An 18,047-nucleotide genomic window follows, 5' to 3' on the forward strand; every position below is an offset into this window, starting at 1 on the left:
CTCATTGTTTTAGCAATATATCGTTCACTTTGTGGTGTCAGACCTAGAAACATGGTCGTAAACACCTCGGATACATCTTCCAGGGCTTCAGTCTCGTACATCGAGGTGAGTATGCACCTCTATGTAGCATGAACTTGCTTATAACTCCATCTCAGACCTATCCCTTCCCCGCCTTCATCCTCACGACTCAACACGCTCATGCAGGCCCATCGCAAAGTCGCATAGGATGGAAGAATAATAAGTGGGATCAGTGGAGTGGGGGCGAAACTTTAGAGGAGCTCATGCAGTCAGAAACACTAGAACAGTTCGAGCAATGGGTATCAGCAGATGAAGAGGACACGGTATTTCCTCTCAAGGCGAGGCAAAAACATCTCAACCTAATCAAGACGATAGTACCAAGAGAGGATGATCTCAATTCACTCTGCGTGATCACTTCCCTCCCTTCAGACTTCAAAATTGCGTCTATACACCCTGTGGCGCCTGATGCACCGGCCTTAATTCAATCTACACCTCTATTCGACCCTGAAGCTCAACATGAGCCAACCTACCTTTCGTTGGACAACAACGGATCTTCCGAGGTCCTACCTCCTTCTCTCGGCTGTAAATCTCTGCTCGAACGGACAGACTGGTCCAAAACACGACTGGGACCCAGAGAGAAGTGGTCTTCAGTGATAGAAATGATGATAGAAGTGGTACTTAGATCTCCCACTCAAGATGCCTTGTGGTTAGGCGATGATTTCCAGATGATATAGTGAGTCAAGTGTTGTTCAGCTCCCGCTGATACCCTGCAGCAACGACAACTACGCTCAGATAGTGGACCATCCTCATATGTGGGGTAGATCAGCACGAGCGAAAGAAGCTTGGGGGCCTGTCTGGGATAGTGTAACCCACTTGATCGACCGGTGCTTGTCTGCGGGTGAGCCGTGTTACCGAGAAGACGATTTGTTGCTGTATAGACGAGGGCCAAAGGGTTATTGGGTGGAGAAGTATCATACTTGGAGCTTTATCCCTTTATTCGATGAGGAAGGGAAGCCATTAGGGTGGGTGATTTCTTCTCAGCTGCTCGTGGTCTACCATCTAATCTGTATCACAGCCTGTTTAACCCTACACGAGACACCACTGCATCAGTCCTCGCTCGAAGAAGACAAGAGACCATGCGTGATTTATCGGAACAACTCCTCACCGCCAGAACCACCAACGAATTTTACAACGGCATTGTCGAAGTGCTCGAGCAGAACCCCAAAGACGTCCCTTTCCTTATGTGCTACAGCGTCGAGGATGGGTCCGAGCCTAATCATGTCAGTCTCCATCTAGAATCGTCGATAGGTATCCCCGAGGGTCACCATGCCGCACCAATGGACCTTGACCTGCCTCTATCCGCTGATCGCTTCTCCCGAGCTTCATTCGGTATGAAAGGGAATCAATTGTCTTCACCAACTTTATCCGCAATCTCAGCTCTGTCATCTGGTGCAGGTCGTATGCGATACAGCTACGATAAACAATCTTGGCCAATTGCGCAAGCCATATCCACTCGTCAAGCCGTTGTAGTAGACGATTGTACCGACTTAATCAAAGGTTTCCCGCTTCGCGAATGGGAGGCACTGCCCGAATCAGCCATCATCGTACCTATATCTAGTGAAAGTTCGGTAGAGACTCCTCAGGCGGTGGTCATAATCGGACTAAACATCGCCTCTCCCCTCGACTCGGTTTATGAAGATTGGATCCATGTGTTGCGGGCTCACCTCACCACGTCTTTGGGTACAGTCCGAGCAGCTGAAGCAGAAATCAATAGACAGATAGAAAGAGATAGAATGGAAAGAGCCAAAACAGCCTGGTTCCAAGGTGCAGCACATGATCTGAGATCACCTTTGACTCTGGTAGCTGGACCTCTGGACGATGTGCTTCGTACAACTCTCTCATCAGGTCAACGTACCGCTCTGTCCCTTGCTCAGCGTAATCTTGCCAGAGTACAACGACTAGTCAATGCTTTACTCGACTTCTCACGTATAGAAGCGGGTAAACTTACCGGTCGGTTCATGCCATTGGATCTGGGTACATTTGTCAAAGATCTAGCTATGATGTTCAAACCAGCTGTTGAAAGGAGAAAGATAGACTACAAGATCCAGATTGAACCCCACGAAGGGATGGTATTTGTCGACCCAACTCTACTCGAGACTGTAGTAACCAACCTAATCAGTAACGCACTTAAGTATACCGAAAAAGGGGTCATTACTATTGATTTAAAGTACTACCTCACCCACGCCGACATCGCCATCATCGACACGGGTATTGGTATACCAGCTGCAGAGTTATCCGCTGTAACAGACCGTTTCCATCGAGCCACCACCGCTCTGTCTCGTGGAACAGAAGGTACGGGTATCGGCCTTGCGCTTTCCAAAGAGATCGTACGTTTGCACGGGGGAGACTTATTCATTACCAGTCAAACAGCCGAGGAAAGTGGTGGACCACATGGATCAACGTTTACAGCGAGGATACCCCTCATCGAACGGCAAGTAGTTCAAGATAGCCTCGCACGAACCGACTTTGGTGCATATGGCAAAGCAGTGGTGGACGAAGCGATGCATTGGATATCACCCAGTGACGCCGACCTCGAATCGATTGGCTCAGAGAACAACGAATCGACTTCGACCCGTGCAGAAGGATATCTGTTCGATCGCAATGATGTGTTACTTCTCGTCGACGATAATCCCGATATGCGACATTACGTCAAGAATATATTCTCTCCATATTGTAGAGTCATCGAAGCGGTCAATGGGAAACAAGCTCTCGAATTGGCCCAAAAGACCCCACCTCATTTGATCCTATCCGACCTGATGATGCCTATAATGAATGGTCAGGAACTGCTCACAGCGATTAGGTCGGATCCTCAAACCCGGATGATCCCCATGGTTCTGCTTAGTGCAGCTACAGATGACGAGTTACGACTGGCTGCTTTCGTTGAGGGCGCGGAAGATTTTATGCTCAAACCGTTCAAGCCGAAAGAACTTCTCGCTCGGGTCCACCTGCACATGCAAATAGGAAAGAAACGTGCCCACCTGGAGATGCTGTACGCTCAGCGGCAACAAGAAATTGACGTGATATTAGACTACTGTCCCTCTGGTATAGTCCGAGCCGATGCAACAGGAAAGATCATCTATGGCAATGACACATACCGAGCTTACACGGGTATCCCACATGATGTAGACCTCAACAACTGGGCTGAGTACGTCGATGACAGCATCAGAGATGACTTGGAGTTCAAATGGAATCAGGTGGTACATGGCGATGAGCGGGAAACAACCGAAACGTGGAAATGGTCCAATGGAACTTCGGTATCTGGTACTTTCATTCGTCTAGACAAAATCGACTCCAGTTTATCTGGTGTGCTGGGATGTCTATCTGATGTCAGTTATCAAGAGGAAAAGTTGCTCGAAGCGGAGAGAAGAAGGATAGAAGCGGAAGAGTCGAAGCAGCAGCAAGAGCTATTGGTCGATCTTACATCGCATGAGATTAGAACCCCGGTTTCTGCGATATTACAATGTTCCTCTCTGGTTAAGGAGAATCTGACGGCGTTGCAGGACCAGCTGCGTGCTGTAGGACCAAATGGCTTTAAGGCAACTCCAGAGCTGCTTGCGGAGATTGACGAGGATCTTGAGGCTTTAGATAGTGAGTGAGCATTTGTAGAAGTACGCTGACATGCCAGGTATACACCAGTGCGGATTAGTACAAGAAAGAATAGCCAACGACGTCTTATCTCTCGCTCGGATCCAATTGGATATGCTCTCACTGCATGACTTCGAATCGGATCTGAAGATGGAGGCTAAGAAGGTAAGTGAACGATTTGTAGTATAGAGCTAACATTCAGATTGTTTCTGTGTTTGCGTCCGAGGCCAAGATGAAAAAAATTCAGCTGGTACTGGAGTTTGGTGAAAATATAGATCGTGCAGGAATCGCTTCCATCAAGACCGATCATGTCAGACTGCACCAGGTGGCGACCAACCTCATATCCAATGCTATCCGATTCACAGCTTCCAGTAAAACCAGGATCATTACGGTGAAATACGAGATCGCCTTTGCACCGCCTGCAGATGATACTTGCGCTCCATCTTCAACCGAGGAAACAGCGATTACTTTGCCTGTGGAAGAGGACACGAAGGTTTGGCTGTTCGTAGCTATAAAAGATACTGGACCTGGATTGGGCCCAACCGAACAAGCAGGATTATTCCAGAGATTCTCTCGTGAGTGATTGCGATATGAGTGTAGCTGATCATGTCACAGAGGGCAACAAAATGATTCATACCAAGTTTGGCGGGAGTGGACTGGGCTTGTTTATCTGCAAGAGTGAGTGTTGCGTGATGGAGGATTGGCTCAAACTGATAGCTCGACTCTTAGGGATATCCGAACTCCTTGGCGGTCGTATCGAACTAGAAAGTCAGCTAGGAGTTGGGAGTGGTGAGTCCGACCGTCCATGAGCTTAGCTGACCCTTTAGTGTTCCGCTTCTTCATCCAAGCTCGCACCGGACAACCGCAAAAGACCCTGGAGGATACCATATCTACTCTGAAACTCACTGCTCCAGCACCTACACTCTCTTACAGCCCTGTCAAATCGATCACACCTGGTCCCGTCAACATCCACTTCCTCATTGTCGAGGATAACATCATCAACCAGACTGTTCTCAAGCGTCAGATTGTCAAAGCGGGTTTTACCTGCGACGTAGCGAATAATGGCCAGGAAGCTCTCGACTGTATACATGATTCCACAGGAAAGCGGGTCTACGATGTGATACTGATGGACCTCGAGATGCCAAGTGAGTCAGATCTGCTTATTAGTTGAACTTGCGCTAAAATGACCCTAGTTATGGATGGTCTAACTGCTGTCAAGCATATACGGCAGTCTGAAGCACAGGGCGTCCTCAAGCCTCAGCTCGTCATCGCGTTGACTGGTAATGCGAGGCAGGGACAGATAGACCAGGCTCTAGCTGCTGGGATGGACGATGGTGAGTCTTATGCTAGAATAGAAGGGCCTATCATGCTGACTAGCTCACCAGTCATCATCAAACCTTACAAATTACCCGACCTAATTGCCAAAGTCAAGGGCAAAATCCCACTTAGTAATGGTCACGCGAATCTTACGTGAAGAAGACCAGTGTCTCCTAGCATTTGCCTTCAGCATCAGAGTAAACTTCACGAAGCATAACGGATCCCTTCGTTGTAGCCTTGAATTCATGTATCATAATCTATTTCGCCCCATCCCATGTACAAACAGTCAACAACAGTATCAGGGACTCTGGTCGATCTGAGTGACAACCTTTTAAGGTTGAGTGACAACCTTCTAAGGTTGTGGAGACTTTCAGGCACGCGAGTAACCTTACCAAACATCAGGCCCTTCTCAATGGGTACCTCATGTTTACCGCCAAGCACATTCCAGCTCGTAAGTTGCTTGGGATGGATAGTGAGGCGACGAAATGAGCCATGCCTCTGGACCGATATGAGGTCTCTCTAGTGGCGTTGAGGCGGCAGCGTTGTTTGTTTACGCTGAGGTTCACCCAAGACCATGCAGAGAATCTTTGCGTATAAATAGCTGGAAGACCCATCCAAACCCCACTCGATTCCTGTAACAACAATCTACTTACATACAGCAACGTCCAACTCGGTGGTACGCACCACTTACATTCATTCGTGAGCCTCTCATCCTCGCATATAAAATGCGTCACTGACCCACGCACTCCCTCAGACAATGTTTTTCAACGCCCCTCTTACAACCCTTCTACTCGCTCTCGCCTCTGTGACCGATTTCACCACCGCCAAACCCGCCCCGAGATGCTCTACCAACGCCGAGTGCATTCGAAGAGGTCTCCCCATCCGTTCTCCCAGTAAACGTGCTTTCCACAACAGCAACCTTCGTGCCCGACAAGCTCCATCTGACGCTCTCTCCTTCGACTACACTGGCGCAGTCGCCACCTACACTATCGAGAGTGCCGGTGACTACTTCTTCACCGTCCAAGCTGGATCCGGGGGTACGACCGAGGCGGGCGATTACGATTCCATCGGTGGTTCGGCCGCTCAAGTCAATGCGACAATATTCCTCAACGCGAATACCGTCCTAAACCTCGTCGTCGGTGGACAAGCCGATACCGCATCTTCAGGTTTCGGAGCTGGTGGCGGAGGTGGTTCCTTCGTATACACCACGGATAACGACTTGCTCATCGCTGCGGGAGGTGGTGGTGGTGGAGAGACATCGTATCCCAACACTCATCCCGGAGCGGATGCCAACTCTGATTTCAGTACCAGCGCTAGCGCAGGCAGCACCGGTGTCGCGGGTGGAACGGGAGGAAACGGTGGTTCTGCCCTTAATGAGTATGGTGCTGGTGGTGGTGGTGCTGGTTGGCTGTCGTCAGGTTCCACTCCGGTCGCGCAGTCTTACGGGAATGGCGGTAGCACCAAACCTTCATGGGCTGGCGGTGCTACCACCGTATCCGGTGCTTCTACAGCTGGTGGGTTTGGTGGTGGTGGTGGTGGTGGGTCTAACGGTGGTGGTGGAGGAGGAGGATACAGTGGAGGTGGTGGTGGTGGTCAATACTACGCACCGGGATCCGGTGGTGGTGGAGCAAACTATGTCACTGCCGCTGGAATTGATAGCTCAGTCACGATCGGACATACCGGTAATGGTGTTATCATCATCACCCAGCTCACTGTGGGGGCTCCTTAACTATCTCGCTCATCATTTTATATACTGTCTATGTAGTTCAGCATATATACATGGACAATTGGTCTGAGACGTGCATAAGCTTTTCTATGTATCGGGTTTTTTCTTGTGTAAACCTTGGCGCAGGCTTAGCCCGACAAGGCACACGGGCCGGTTGTTATCATTACACCGAAGTCCGAGGGGCATGAAATCCTTGATCTCAGCTAAAATGAGCTACTTGTCAATAGATCTTTCGCAGACTGACATTCCCAGCCCACCATGTCGACTGATACACCCCGTGAATGGATAGAACCCTCTGGTCATCGAGTGGTCCGTTTATCAGACGAATCTGGCTCCTCCAGCCTCTACTTTAACTTCAACGCGTACACCCCGCAAGGAGACTATGTCGTCATAAACACGCCAACCGGTATATCCAAGATTGAACTGTCTACTCTCAAGCTATCCCAAGTCATACCGATCTCAGAACCTTTCTTTCTGCTTTTCGTTGGTAAGAAGTATCGTCGAGCGTATTACCGTCTCAATGAATCGAAAGCTCTCTACTGGGTCGATTTGGACACTTCCGAAACCCACTTAATCGGTAGAGAACCTCTCGGTGATATCCAGACCATCAACTGCGATGAGACCTATCTCGCTGGTGTAGAGGTTGATCCGACATACAAGTCAGACATACTCGACTTGTTCAGTAAAAGAGATCCGGAGACAGATCAATTCGTCTACGTATCAAACTGGCCGGATGGTACCCCTATGACTTATGCTGATGCGAAAGAATTACGACTCGCTCAAAGATTAGAAGCAAGAGTACCTATGACCCTATTCCTCGTCGACGTGAAGAACGGTCAAAGGACAGACGTATACGGGGCTACCGACTGGCTGAACCACCTCCTCTTCTCCCCCACCGATCCTAACCTCTTGATGTTCTGTCATGAAGGTCCATGGCACCAGGTCGATCGATTATGGACATTGCGACTCGACGAGACGCCTATAATACCACACAAAATTCACGAACGGAGGATGAACATGGAAATAGCTGGTCATGAATGGTTCAGTCATGATGGCGAGACGATCTGGTACGATCTCCAAACACCTCGGGGGGAAGACTTCTGGGTAGCTGGATATGAGCTCAAGACGGGTAAACGGACGCACTACCACCTCGACCGTAACGAATGGTCGGTCCACTTCTCCTCATCTCCCAACAACTCTCTCTTCTGTGGCGATGGTGGCGACTCAGAAATGGTTGCTCATGCGGAAGATGGGACGTGGCTTTACCTGTTCACTCCGAAGGGTATCCCCGATGTGGCTGGGTTGAAGTCTCCCGATTCGGCAAACCTCATTGTACCTGGTTATTTCGAGAGTAAGAAGCTAGTAGATCTGAAGAAGAGTGATTATAGACTAGAACCCAATGCGAACTTCACTCCTGATGGGAAATATCTGATCTTTAGGAGTAATCTTCAAGGGGCTTTGCACGTATACGCGGTGGAGGTGAAGCCAAGGTAATTAATGAAGTCGATTTGTATCCATGTATCCTATATGTTATTGTTCACTACAAGAGCTGCATATCAGGAGACAAGAGGCCTATTGATGAATATAAAACGTGTGCTGTTGAAACACACAAAATGACCGAAAACACAACTTTAACAAATGAATCAAGGACCGTATTATAACATTTTGCACCATGACCTATCCTTTACCACCCTTCTAGCCTAAGCAGTAGCATGAGCCTGCTGGCCCCTCTCCCTCTCCTCGTTCAACGCCTTCTGTGCATCAGAGACGTATGATCTGAATCTCCAAGGCTTGACTTTCTTCCTGAACATCTCGTCCAATTCCGCAGCGGTTCTTCTTGATGTATCCGGAATGAGGAAGAACGAAGCGACAACGAATGGAGTGGAGATTCCAGCGAAGAAGAACGCAGTTTTCAGTCCCCAGTTTGCTCCAGTGTTGTTCAACATATACGGCACGGAAGTATTGAATACCAATCCGAGACATACACCGCCTGCTGCTGCGATACCGGCTGTCTTGGCTCTGAGTCGGGAAGAACCTGTTTCAGCGACATAGGCCCATCCCAAATTACCAAGAAGAGTCGATCCAAGTCGCCAGAATAGCGAGAATGCGAGCTGCAGATGGGTTAGCGGGATATAACCATGCCTCTGCGTCGTATCAACTCACCACTAGCCTGTTCACGGTAGCCGATCGATTGGACATGATACCTAGTCCACCCACTACCATACACATAACCCACGACGTCACTGCGCCGAGCAAGAACAGAGATCGACGTCCAATAAGATCAATGAGACTCGCTTCGACAAGTGTACAGACAATGGCGACGAGGGCGAGTAAGAGGGAAAACAAGAATGGGTCTCCGAAGCCGGCCTGTTGTGCAAAATATGAAGAGTAGTTACTGAGTACTGCCAGACCACCGATTTGTTGCACACACGCTGGCCAGAAGGCGATAAGAGTACGGAACTGTGGCAGGTTAGCGATGCCCAAGCTCTAAAAGTGGTATACTCACCCCGTTGACCCCGATGAACACCTCTTTGACATTCCTGAGTTCTTGTATAAACCCATGACCGTCCCCGTCGATCTCTTTTTGGTATGACTTCTCCTTCTCGACTGAACGTTTGATGATATTGTAGTGATAATCCACGTCATATCCCTCTATACCACCATTCAGTCTCTTGATGACAGCTCTTCCCCTATCATGTTTACCGGCAGTAGCACACCAGAATGGTGATTCGGGAATACATATATATACGATAGCCATCAGACCGAGCATCGCCCATTCAGTGTAGATCGGAGTGAGGTAGTTGTAGGGTTGTCTATCGTTCATCACCTTGAGTGCGAGGGAGGAAGCCAATTGACCAATACCGTACCTGACTGTCAGCGGTGTTGTATTGAGGGTTCGACTCACCAAGCAGAATAGAAGATCAAGAGGAATCCTCTGATTTTTGCTGGAGCCAATTCCGTCATATACATTCCAGTCATAAATTGAACTGAGCCGACACCAAATCCAGAGAACAGCTTGGCACATAACCATGATCTCCAATCTCTACCGAAACTTTCCAGGGCCACGGCGATGACCAACGATACCCAGAGGGTGTAGAAGGCTACCTTACGGCCGAATCGATCGGCAATGCTGAAGGTGTATCAGCGAGGAGTCGATATAACAAGACTGTACTTACAAATGCTGAGTCAACATTCCAAAACCTTGACCAGCAGATTGGATACCACCCCAAGCAGCGAGAATATCCGCATCTAGCTTTGGCCCACCAGTCTTAGCATCGATAGCCGTACCATAAGTCTCGATGAAACCTTTGTTCGCGATTATATTCGAGGTCATGGAGATCTGGAAGCCACTAAAACATCTTACTTAGCTAGGTGACTACCAATGTATATACTCACTCGGCAGCCGCTGAGAAAGACGCAAAGATACACATCAAAGCTGCTTTCCAGAATACCCTCCAGGTCTTCTTCCAAGGGAGATCTTCGAAGGGTGATTTGGTAATCACATCGTCGACTTCCTTCCCATCCGCATCGTAGTGCTCCATGTGGTCAATATGGGGTTTCTCGTCGATCGCGGGGACGATCGCATCTTGGTTGTTGTTCGCAGTGGCCATGATGAGTGTATGTATCAAGAGACGATTACGAGCCGTGGGGAAAACATTGGAGTCCCAGGGGGTACGGCACTCTCCTCATTAATATATTGGACAAACCACGCTAATTGCCAAGTGACGGTGAAAGATTTAACCGTCATTAACTCGGCCCGTCAAACCTTGTCTTTCTTGGCACCGTGTCGTCGGACTCTAGGTTTGCCAGTGGATTGATAAGGCTAGTGAGTGCGATCATGCATTGCGATGTCACATGCACATGCACGTTTGACTTGATTCGGTTTGATTTCTTTCCGATCCTCGCTCAGAATACCTTGGCGGTGGCATCAAAACATTCACCAGCAATTGTCCCAGGAACGATTTACCAGTGATTTGGGCAATAAATTACTCGCTTGGTCTCTCGGGTTAGACTACTTTGGTGGATGTTTGAGCCGTGGTGGGCAATGTAAGCCACGAACTGATGCTTATTCTCACGGCGCAATACAAAAAGATACAGCAGCAGAACAGTTTGCATCCGTTGGTCATTTGACCTTGTATCTGTCAATCAATCAAAGGGTACTCTCGCTTCAACATTATGCCTTTCCACTCTTGAAGATATTCCACCTTGACTTTCTACCATTCCCATTCTCTACCTCCTCGATCCTCGCCGCAGCAGCCTCCTTGTGGTAATTGGGCTGATCCTTTCCAGCTTGTCGATCGATGTTTGCAAATTCCTTGATCGGTTCGTTGAGATGACGGAAGACAGTTGGACAGACGAAGATACAAAGGAAATTGGCTGCTGCCAGAGCAACATATGGCCAAATCAAGTATGGGTCTTTGATCACGTCACTGAGAGCGAGTCCAATCGCAGCTGATATGGCCTCTGTGCGAAGACTGTTAGCGATTGTGATGAGGTAAATGATTGGATCGCTCACGATTGAAGAGGGTAATAGCGACTACCAAAGACTTCATCCTAGCTGGTGCTCTCGTATAAGCGATCTCATCTATAAACCACATCAGCGTTGGTTGGTTAAGTTGGATCGCTGAAATCACCCACACGCAGTCACAGCAACAAATATTTCTCCTATCCCTGGCAATGCGCTCAGAGGGATCTGCCAAGCCAATGGGACAGAGGATACGCCCAATTCACAGTCTGTAGCGTAATATCCACAAGGTGAGGTCTTGTATACCCTCCATTGGACGATGGCACCGATGATCATGTTGATTGAAGCGAGGGCAAATCCGATGCTGAGTCTGGTCATGGGTCGAATGGGTCGACCAATCTTTTCAAACCATTTGTACATCAGTCCGACGATTGGGGTGAATACGATGATACACAAAGGATTGAAGTTGCCAAAAAGATCGTTGGGGATGTTATTGAGTTTCATCGCGGCTGACTAGATGGTTTTTCATAGGTTAGGTCTGATCTAATGATCTCTAGGTGATATCAACTCACCATGTCATTTTCCATGTTACCTATTCCTCCATCAGCAAGGTAGTAAATCGGCAATAACCAGGACACAGCACACACTTCGAGTGTTTGCCTGACTTCATCAACAAATCGATCATCCCATATGATCTTCTTATCATCGATTGAGCCGTATTTCTCGATGATATAGGACGGTTTGACCTCGTTCCAAGCCTCATCGCCACCTTTGAAAGCTTTCCAAAACCCATTTCGTCTGTATAGCCCCTTCCACACTCTCAACGTTTCGACTAAGACGGATCCTTGAGGTGGAGCGAAGTACAATCTCTTATATACCACCACCAGCACAATGGGTACCAAGATATAAATTATTCCTGGGAGTAGATAGGCTAACCAGAATCCTACTAATCGTTGGACATACGATTCGGCGATCATCCAAAAGGAGCCTATATTCGATCTCAGCGAGGTCTCAGGGGTCCTACCTAAAGCACTCACCAATATTGATGCACCAATAGAAGATGAGCATGTACCGTTGGATGGTCACTTGAGGATCAACAATCACTCTTTCGCCAGATTTGGTTGTCCTGACCACTGGTTTCTTCACCGGTGATTGATCACACATCAAAGGTGCTAAAGAAGGTTTGATGAATCCTGCTGCGAATGACAAGATAATTACTGAGATGATAAAAGGTGGGAAAGCGTGTCCACTGGCGATGACCGATGGGATCGCAGGTATAACCAAGATGACATGCGCTACTGCTCCAACAGCCACTCCAACGCAGATTGTTCGCCATCCTAAACGAGCGTATTAGCAATATATCTACTAAACAAGCAAAGAGTTCACGCACTTCCCCAATAATTATCAGCCACGATACCACCAAGGATTGGGATGACATAACTCAAAAATGTAAATGTCGAAGTAACAGCCGAAGCAGCTACCGAACCCATACCCAATGCACCGGCAGTTTGATTCGCTCCTGCTGCTCCTTTCGCGACTGCTCCCGCACCATTACCACCTTTGGGTAAAGCACCACGGACAAAGTTTGCGAATGGTTTTTTGGATCCGTAATATGAGGCTCTCTCGGCGATCTCTACGAGACAAAGGGCAACCGCTGGCCAGTGAATCGTAGCGGGAACTCTGAAAAGATAAGCAATGCAATCAGCTCAGACCCGTCCGTCCATACGACTCCGATAGCAGAACATAAACAACTCGCTTTCTCAACGTCTTATACTCTTCATCGGTAGGCTCCACATCCTCTTCAGAGTCCAGTGTATGACCATTGGCTACTCCGGAATCGGCGTCGAGTATTGAGTCTTTCTTTTCCTCGTCGCTGTGCCTGATACCACCAGGTAGAGCTGGAGGTGGTACAGGCGCTGAAGTCAGGTCTAAAGTGGGAGCTACTTGACCTGATTTCACAACTCTATCATCAGCTACAGCCAATCAGTACGACAGAGATGGGAACCCACTCATTGTGATTGCTTTTGGGTATACCTCGCAGCCTGAGAAGCATTACATATCTGCTCTTATATAACTTGACGATCCATCTCCTCACTCCAAGGAATTTTTTTTTACCTTTCTCTGTATTGTCAATTGTTAGTGTCTGTTGTTTGATGTGAGATCACGCTATCAAAGCTTACTCCCGTTAAGCTTGACATCACTCTGAGTACCATATGGTTCACCTCGTTTGAGGCTACAAAGCTAGTGAAAGTGGATCTCCCAAACGACGACAAATCGATTGGAGTGAGAAAATGATCGGATGATGACGGTCTCGAAGCGAAAAGCCCGCAGTCCTTCTTGTTAGCAGTGTAGACGCACTGATCCCTTGGCAATATCTCCAAATAAACCCAAATCGAAGTACTCCGCGGGCCTGAATGCACAAGGTGCCTTCAGAAAACTGACGATATTGGCCATGATAACGAGCGATCACGTCTTGCGAAAAGACTTTAGCGAGGTTGGACGGTGGCGGCAATCCATGGTGCATAACCGAGCCCTGTCGAGATGATAGGAAAAAGGGTATTTATGCATATGTTTTGCGTAATTGCAGTACTGTAAGACCATTGACGGTGTAGTCTGCTCACTATCAGCTTGTCAACGATGCATACTATTTATAAGACCTTGTAGATACTTCTTAACCTAGTCAGAGCCCGAAAGAATTGTCCATGTATAATCGTCATCGAATCGTACATTGTTCTATATTCCCGCCCAAACATACTATATCGCTGTCGGTATGGGTACCAACCCATCCCTCTTCCTTGCTGACGCTCCGGTACATACAGCAACTGGCACCGTAGCATTCACAGCGTCATATTCGCTATTTCAATATCATCAGTCTTTTTTCTTGTCACATCGATTCGACCACTCACTCTGGATAATCACATCCCTCCACTCTCGTCCATGCACCCGTTGTATCTTGTGCATTTGTCCATCCATCACCTATATTCGTAGCATTGGACGGATGAGATGGCGTAGGTAAGACGACGATAGATCCTGTCTGAGTTAGAGTCGGCAGCAGCGATACCTGGTCGACTGCAAAGGATGGTCCGAGTGTGGGAGGTGGCCATAACGTGTGTGAGGCAAGTTGAGTAGCTGCGATGGTAGGTGTACCATTGGCGAATGATCCGGTCGCTGAAGCAGGATATGTTCCGGCGAACTAGAATGTGCAAAGATCAATATAATTTTCGTGTTGACATGAACACACCATTCAATTCCTCACCTGGTTACCACCAATTCCCAAAGTCTTACAATACCCTCCGGCTGATCTAGGATCTTTAGGCATCCAACCTTGCTCCCAACCCAATCTATAATGCCATTGTGGACTGGTTTGATACCCTTTGACAGTCGAATTCCCAATCTTCCAAGTCCAGAAGAAGAAGTTTTGCAACGCGTCCATATTAGCCATTGTATAGCTCAACACACCCTTCTTAAAGTCGTCGGTCCAGTTCATCCACTCATCATATTCATCGCAATTGTTTCCGGCCAAGCTGAATGAGGGAGTAGATCCCACACCATTCAGCCATAATCCACAGTCATTAATTGCATTGGACCATTCTCCCCCCATTATCAGGCCGAAGTTGGTCATACTGTCATTGGTACCTCCTCCCCAGCCACAGGCGGTCTTGGCTTGTTCAGAGTGGGAAGCGGTGTTGATATCTCCGAAAGCGAGGTAAGGGTGTTGATCGAGGCCACTAGTTGGGTGATACGCTAATTAGTATACGGTGATGCTAGACAGTTGTGCTGGCCTCAGCCATAGCTCGACACTCACACTCGATCTGCCCCATTCAAGAACCCTTCCCAAGCAGCCACACCCAAGAACCCTTCGTGGAGGAATATGATCGGACCGTTTCCTGTACCATAGCCTGTCACATCTCGAATGGTCTTGTATGCTTGGTAGTAGCTGTGTCATATCATTTGTTTATCAGACAGTCCATGTTCCAAGGGCTGTGTTAAACTCACAACTTCTGCATCACATCCGTACCGACCGTCTTAGCCATCACCTCATTGACCAAGCCGAACCTGTCAATCAATCAGCTAAAATCTTATTGTAAAAGGGAATGACTTACATCGGAACCACCTCCTTGATACCGTCTTGCGAGATAAACTCAGTAATCGTCCGTATAGTCTCCAGAGACCTCTGGGCATTAGCAATTCCCATTACACCGTACATCCAATTCACGCTGCCTGATTTGCCCGAATGATTCCACCCGTTCTGTGAACCTAGCGATGTGGTATTAGCTTACCAGATGCGCTGGTTGAGTGCAGAACACTTACCTGGCAAAGCGTGGAAGTCGGCGAATATTCTTATTCCGTACTTTCTAGCCCACCCGATTGCTCTGAGGAAGTATCTGTAGTATGTTCCATCAGCAGCTCGTCTTCTTGTAGATGATGAAGATAGCTCACGTCCAAGACACTTTAGGCAGGTATGGTTCTCCCTCAATAGTCTCGACAGCCCAATACCCAAGGGGAATCCTACATCGCAAGATTTAGACCTTTCAATTATCTTTTCACTATACGAACTCACCGAACAAAGTTCAATCCAGCAGCAGAGATAGCAGCGAAGTCCTCTTCAGTCTACGCGCAGAAGATCAGCTTGATACCGAAGCACTAAGGCCTATTGCCTCACGATAAAAGTCTTGTAGTGCTCTTCCATCTTCGTGGCCAGATCCTGACCCATTCTACGGGATTAATTAGTTATAGTCGTAGATGACCAGCAGAGGACCTACGCCTGAGACAAAGTATATTCGTCTACTGCCTGAGGTGTGGATGTTTGATATTGTTCATATAACGCAGGAACGATGAAGGCTACAGAGGAACGTCAGCTTGGATTCGCGCTGATAAGCAGTCACTCACGCTCTGTCACAAGCCACCCTCCCAAATTGACACTGCGTAACCCTTGTCAGTTGACCGTGTAGCATCATTCAGAACTACTCGACTCACCCCCTCGCTATGTGCGTTCCCCACACCCATTCTTCCAACAGAGAAGGTGACCAAGACTGAGCTCTACCAGATACCTATAAAACAGCTCATTAGTTAGCGGGAAAGCCCAATGTCCGGTATATATTGATACTCACGGAATACGGATCATAAGGGTTCTGAGCCCAATGACCCCCAAATTTATTGACATACTTGAAATGTACACCCAGATCCGTCGTTACTGTATCCCCATCACCACCTGAACTAGGTTTGATATACTGATTCCAAGTTGTCTGACTATCTCCTCCAGTCCCTCCATTAGTATTACTCGTTGAACCTTTACTTGATCCGCCTGACGATGAACTATTATCTGAACTTGGCTTATGCTGGGTGCCCACTACCACACCTATCGCTATACCAGCTATGATCACCAGTATCACAGGTACACCGAAGAAAAGTAATTTCCTTTTGGTCGGATTGGTAGGTATGCAATTATTCCTGTTCTTCTTGCCTGTCGCTGGGTAAGGTCTGTTACGTTCTCCATGAGGATGCAATGTCGGTGCCAAGTAGTGATTCGAGGAGAACTGGTTTTGACCGAATACCGGATCTTTTTCCGTCGCATTGTTCAGCCCTGGAGAATCCATCGGTGAAGGGGACTGAATGGGCATATGGGACGGATCAGGTGAGGAAGGATAGGAATTGAATTGCTCGAGATATGCGTGAGTGGGCGATAGGTCGTACTGTAGAAGCACAAATGTGAGTGACAATGACAATAGTGCATACGAATGGGAACAACGACAAAGGGATGTGTTTTATGAATTTATGGATTTATGGATATGAATTTGTGTGTGTTAGCTCGGACCGGATCAGAACAATTTTAAGCATGGTCCGTGCACAGCTTTGTCCCATCTCCTCTATCTCTTATCCGCAGCTGTGCAATCTATCTCAATTCACTCACCTCATCATACACCCTAGGTTTAGCCTTCTTACCCCCTCGTGTCGGTGTGCGAGGTGACCTCGATCCTGATCCACCAGGTGAAGGGTACGAACGGTGCTGGGAAGTGGGTGTTGCCAACAAACCATCAGGACTGCGTGGTATAGGCGAGGATATCGATATTGGCCCTGGACGAGGTCGGTTCTTGCTCGGCATGGTGATATTGTATCAGAGAGTGACTACGTTGATGATTGTGAAGAGAGTGTATGGTATTGTATATGGTACGTCTAGCAAATCACAGTATACACATCGAGTGGAATACTACCCAAGCTTCGATTTTGAATGAAGAGACGATAGTGTATGAAAAGTTGATACCATCCACGCGTAATCACATCCCTACTGATGATCATCTCAATTCTTATGTTCGCTGTCACTCTCACCACTTTATGCTTGCTCAGCACGTTACTTTCATGTATCCCACATCTCGCATCTACGCGTCTAACATTAGATACAGCATACATTTCACAACGCCAAGGAAAATAACCTCAAGCCCTACTGCAGGAGAAGTAAACAACGGCAAAAAAGGTTCAGGGTAAGGGAATGTGCCTGTAAATGTGCCTGTGCGGATCAGTCGCAGAGAGTCCCTTAAAGCGTGGTTTACGACGTGTACCTAACCTGTACCTTCTTCGCCATCGCTCTTATTCTTATCTCGAAATTTTTTGGGAAATCGCTCGCTTGAACATCTTTAAGAAGATGGCCACACTCTTAGGTGAACAGGCCAGTACATCTGGTCATGGTGTACGATTGCTCATTGACTACTGAAGGATGGATGCTCTTAGTTCTTACCAATGTCCGCATGCACGCTTTGTTCGCAGCCCGAATATCAAGTAGGGACGATCAAGGGATGGTCCGTCAGTCTAGAACCTGGATACCCCACTTTGTGCTCCTCCTGAAATGTCGGGCTTTGCAACAAAAATTAATTAAGTTGA

At 47.9% G+C, this 18,047-nt stretch overlaps 7 protein-coding genes across 7 annotated transcripts; 4 read left to right on the top strand and 3 right to left on the bottom strand.

Moving 5' to 3' along the window:
* Window positions 1-51: 51 nt before the first annotated feature.
* L199_002232 (uncharacterized protein) lies at window positions 52-4,246 on the top strand (the record flags this gene model as incomplete). The annotated part of the gene is made up of 4 exons (XM_064887979.1): window positions 52-105; window positions 156-751; window positions 1,094-3,666; window positions 3,939-4,246. 4 exons carry the CDS (start codon window positions 52-54, stop codon window positions 4,244-4,246), a joined length of 3,531 nt encoding a protein of 1,176 aa, XP_064744051.1.
* Window positions 4,247-4,289: 43 nt separating this feature from the next.
* L199_002233 (uncharacterized protein) lies at window positions 4,290-5,137 on the top strand (the record flags this gene model as incomplete). The annotated part of the gene is made up of 5 exons (XM_064887980.1): window positions 4,290-4,341; window positions 4,393-4,452; window positions 4,512-4,808; window positions 4,857-4,997; window positions 5,049-5,137. 5 exons carry the CDS (start codon window positions 4,290-4,292, stop codon window positions 5,135-5,137), a joined length of 639 nt encoding a protein of 212 aa, XP_064744052.1.
* A 600-nt stretch (window positions 5,138-5,737) lies between these two features.
* L199_002234 (uncharacterized protein) lies at window positions 5,738-6,709 on the top strand (the record flags this gene model as incomplete). Its single annotated transcript, XM_064887981.1, has 1 exon — window positions 5,738-6,709. The coding sequence occupies one exon, from the start codon at window positions 5,738-5,740 to the stop codon at window positions 6,707-6,709; it is 972 nt and encodes a 323-aa protein (XP_064744053.1).
* Window positions 6,710-6,964: 255 nt separating this feature from the next.
* On the top strand, window positions 6,965-8,200 carry L199_002235 (uncharacterized protein; the record flags this gene model as incomplete). Its single annotated transcript, XM_064887982.1, has 1 exon — window positions 6,965-8,200. The coding sequence occupies one exon, from the start codon at window positions 6,965-6,967 to the stop codon at window positions 8,198-8,200; it is 1,236 nt and encodes a 411-aa protein (XP_064744054.1).
* Window positions 8,201-8,406: 206 nt separating this feature from the next.
* L199_002236 (uncharacterized protein) lies at window positions 8,407-10,317 on the bottom strand (the record flags this gene model as incomplete). Its single annotated transcript, XM_064887983.1, has 6 exons — window positions 8,407-8,817; window positions 8,870-9,166; window positions 9,213-9,573; window positions 9,675-9,836; window positions 9,883-10,056; window positions 10,103-10,317. The coding sequence occupies 6 exons, from the start codon at window positions 10,315-10,317 to the stop codon at window positions 8,407-8,409; spliced, it is 1,620 nt and encodes a 539-aa protein (XP_064744055.1).
* Window positions 10,318-10,880: 563 nt separating this feature from the next.
* Window positions 10,881-13,184, bottom strand: L199_002237 (uncharacterized protein; the record flags this gene model as incomplete). Its single annotated transcript, XM_064887984.1, has 8 exons — window positions 10,881-11,170; window positions 11,223-11,291; window positions 11,345-11,684; window positions 11,744-12,159; window positions 12,209-12,508; window positions 12,562-12,851; window positions 12,928-13,120; window positions 13,181-13,184. 8 exons carry the CDS (start codon window positions 13,182-13,184, stop codon window positions 10,881-10,883), a joined length of 1,902 nt encoding a protein of 633 aa, XP_064744056.1.
* Window positions 13,185-13,925: 741 nt separating this feature from the next.
* L199_002238 (uncharacterized protein) lies at window positions 13,926-17,274 on the bottom strand (the record flags this gene model as incomplete). The annotated part of the gene is made up of 15 exons (XM_064887985.1): window positions 13,926-14,025; window positions 14,078-14,364; window positions 14,428-14,899; window positions 14,977-15,108; window positions 15,168-15,227; window positions 15,275-15,428; window positions 15,483-15,556; window positions 15,612-15,680; window positions 15,733-15,782; window positions 15,835-15,886; window positions 15,935-16,013; window positions 16,062-16,093; window positions 16,149-16,222; window positions 16,283-16,864; window positions 17,083-17,274. 15 exons carry the CDS (start codon window positions 17,272-17,274, stop codon window positions 13,926-13,928), a joined length of 2,409 nt encoding a protein of 802 aa, XP_064744057.1.
* Between the last annotated feature and the right edge of the window lie 773 nt (window positions 17,275-18,047).

Source organism: Kwoniella botswanensis, chromosome 1, assembly GCF_036426115.1.
Source record: "Kwoniella botswanensis chromosome 1, complete sequence".
In the NCBI taxonomy this organism is placed as follows: Eukaryota; Fungi; Basidiomycota; class Tremellomycetes; order Tremellales; family Cryptococcaceae; genus Kwoniella; species Kwoniella botswanensis.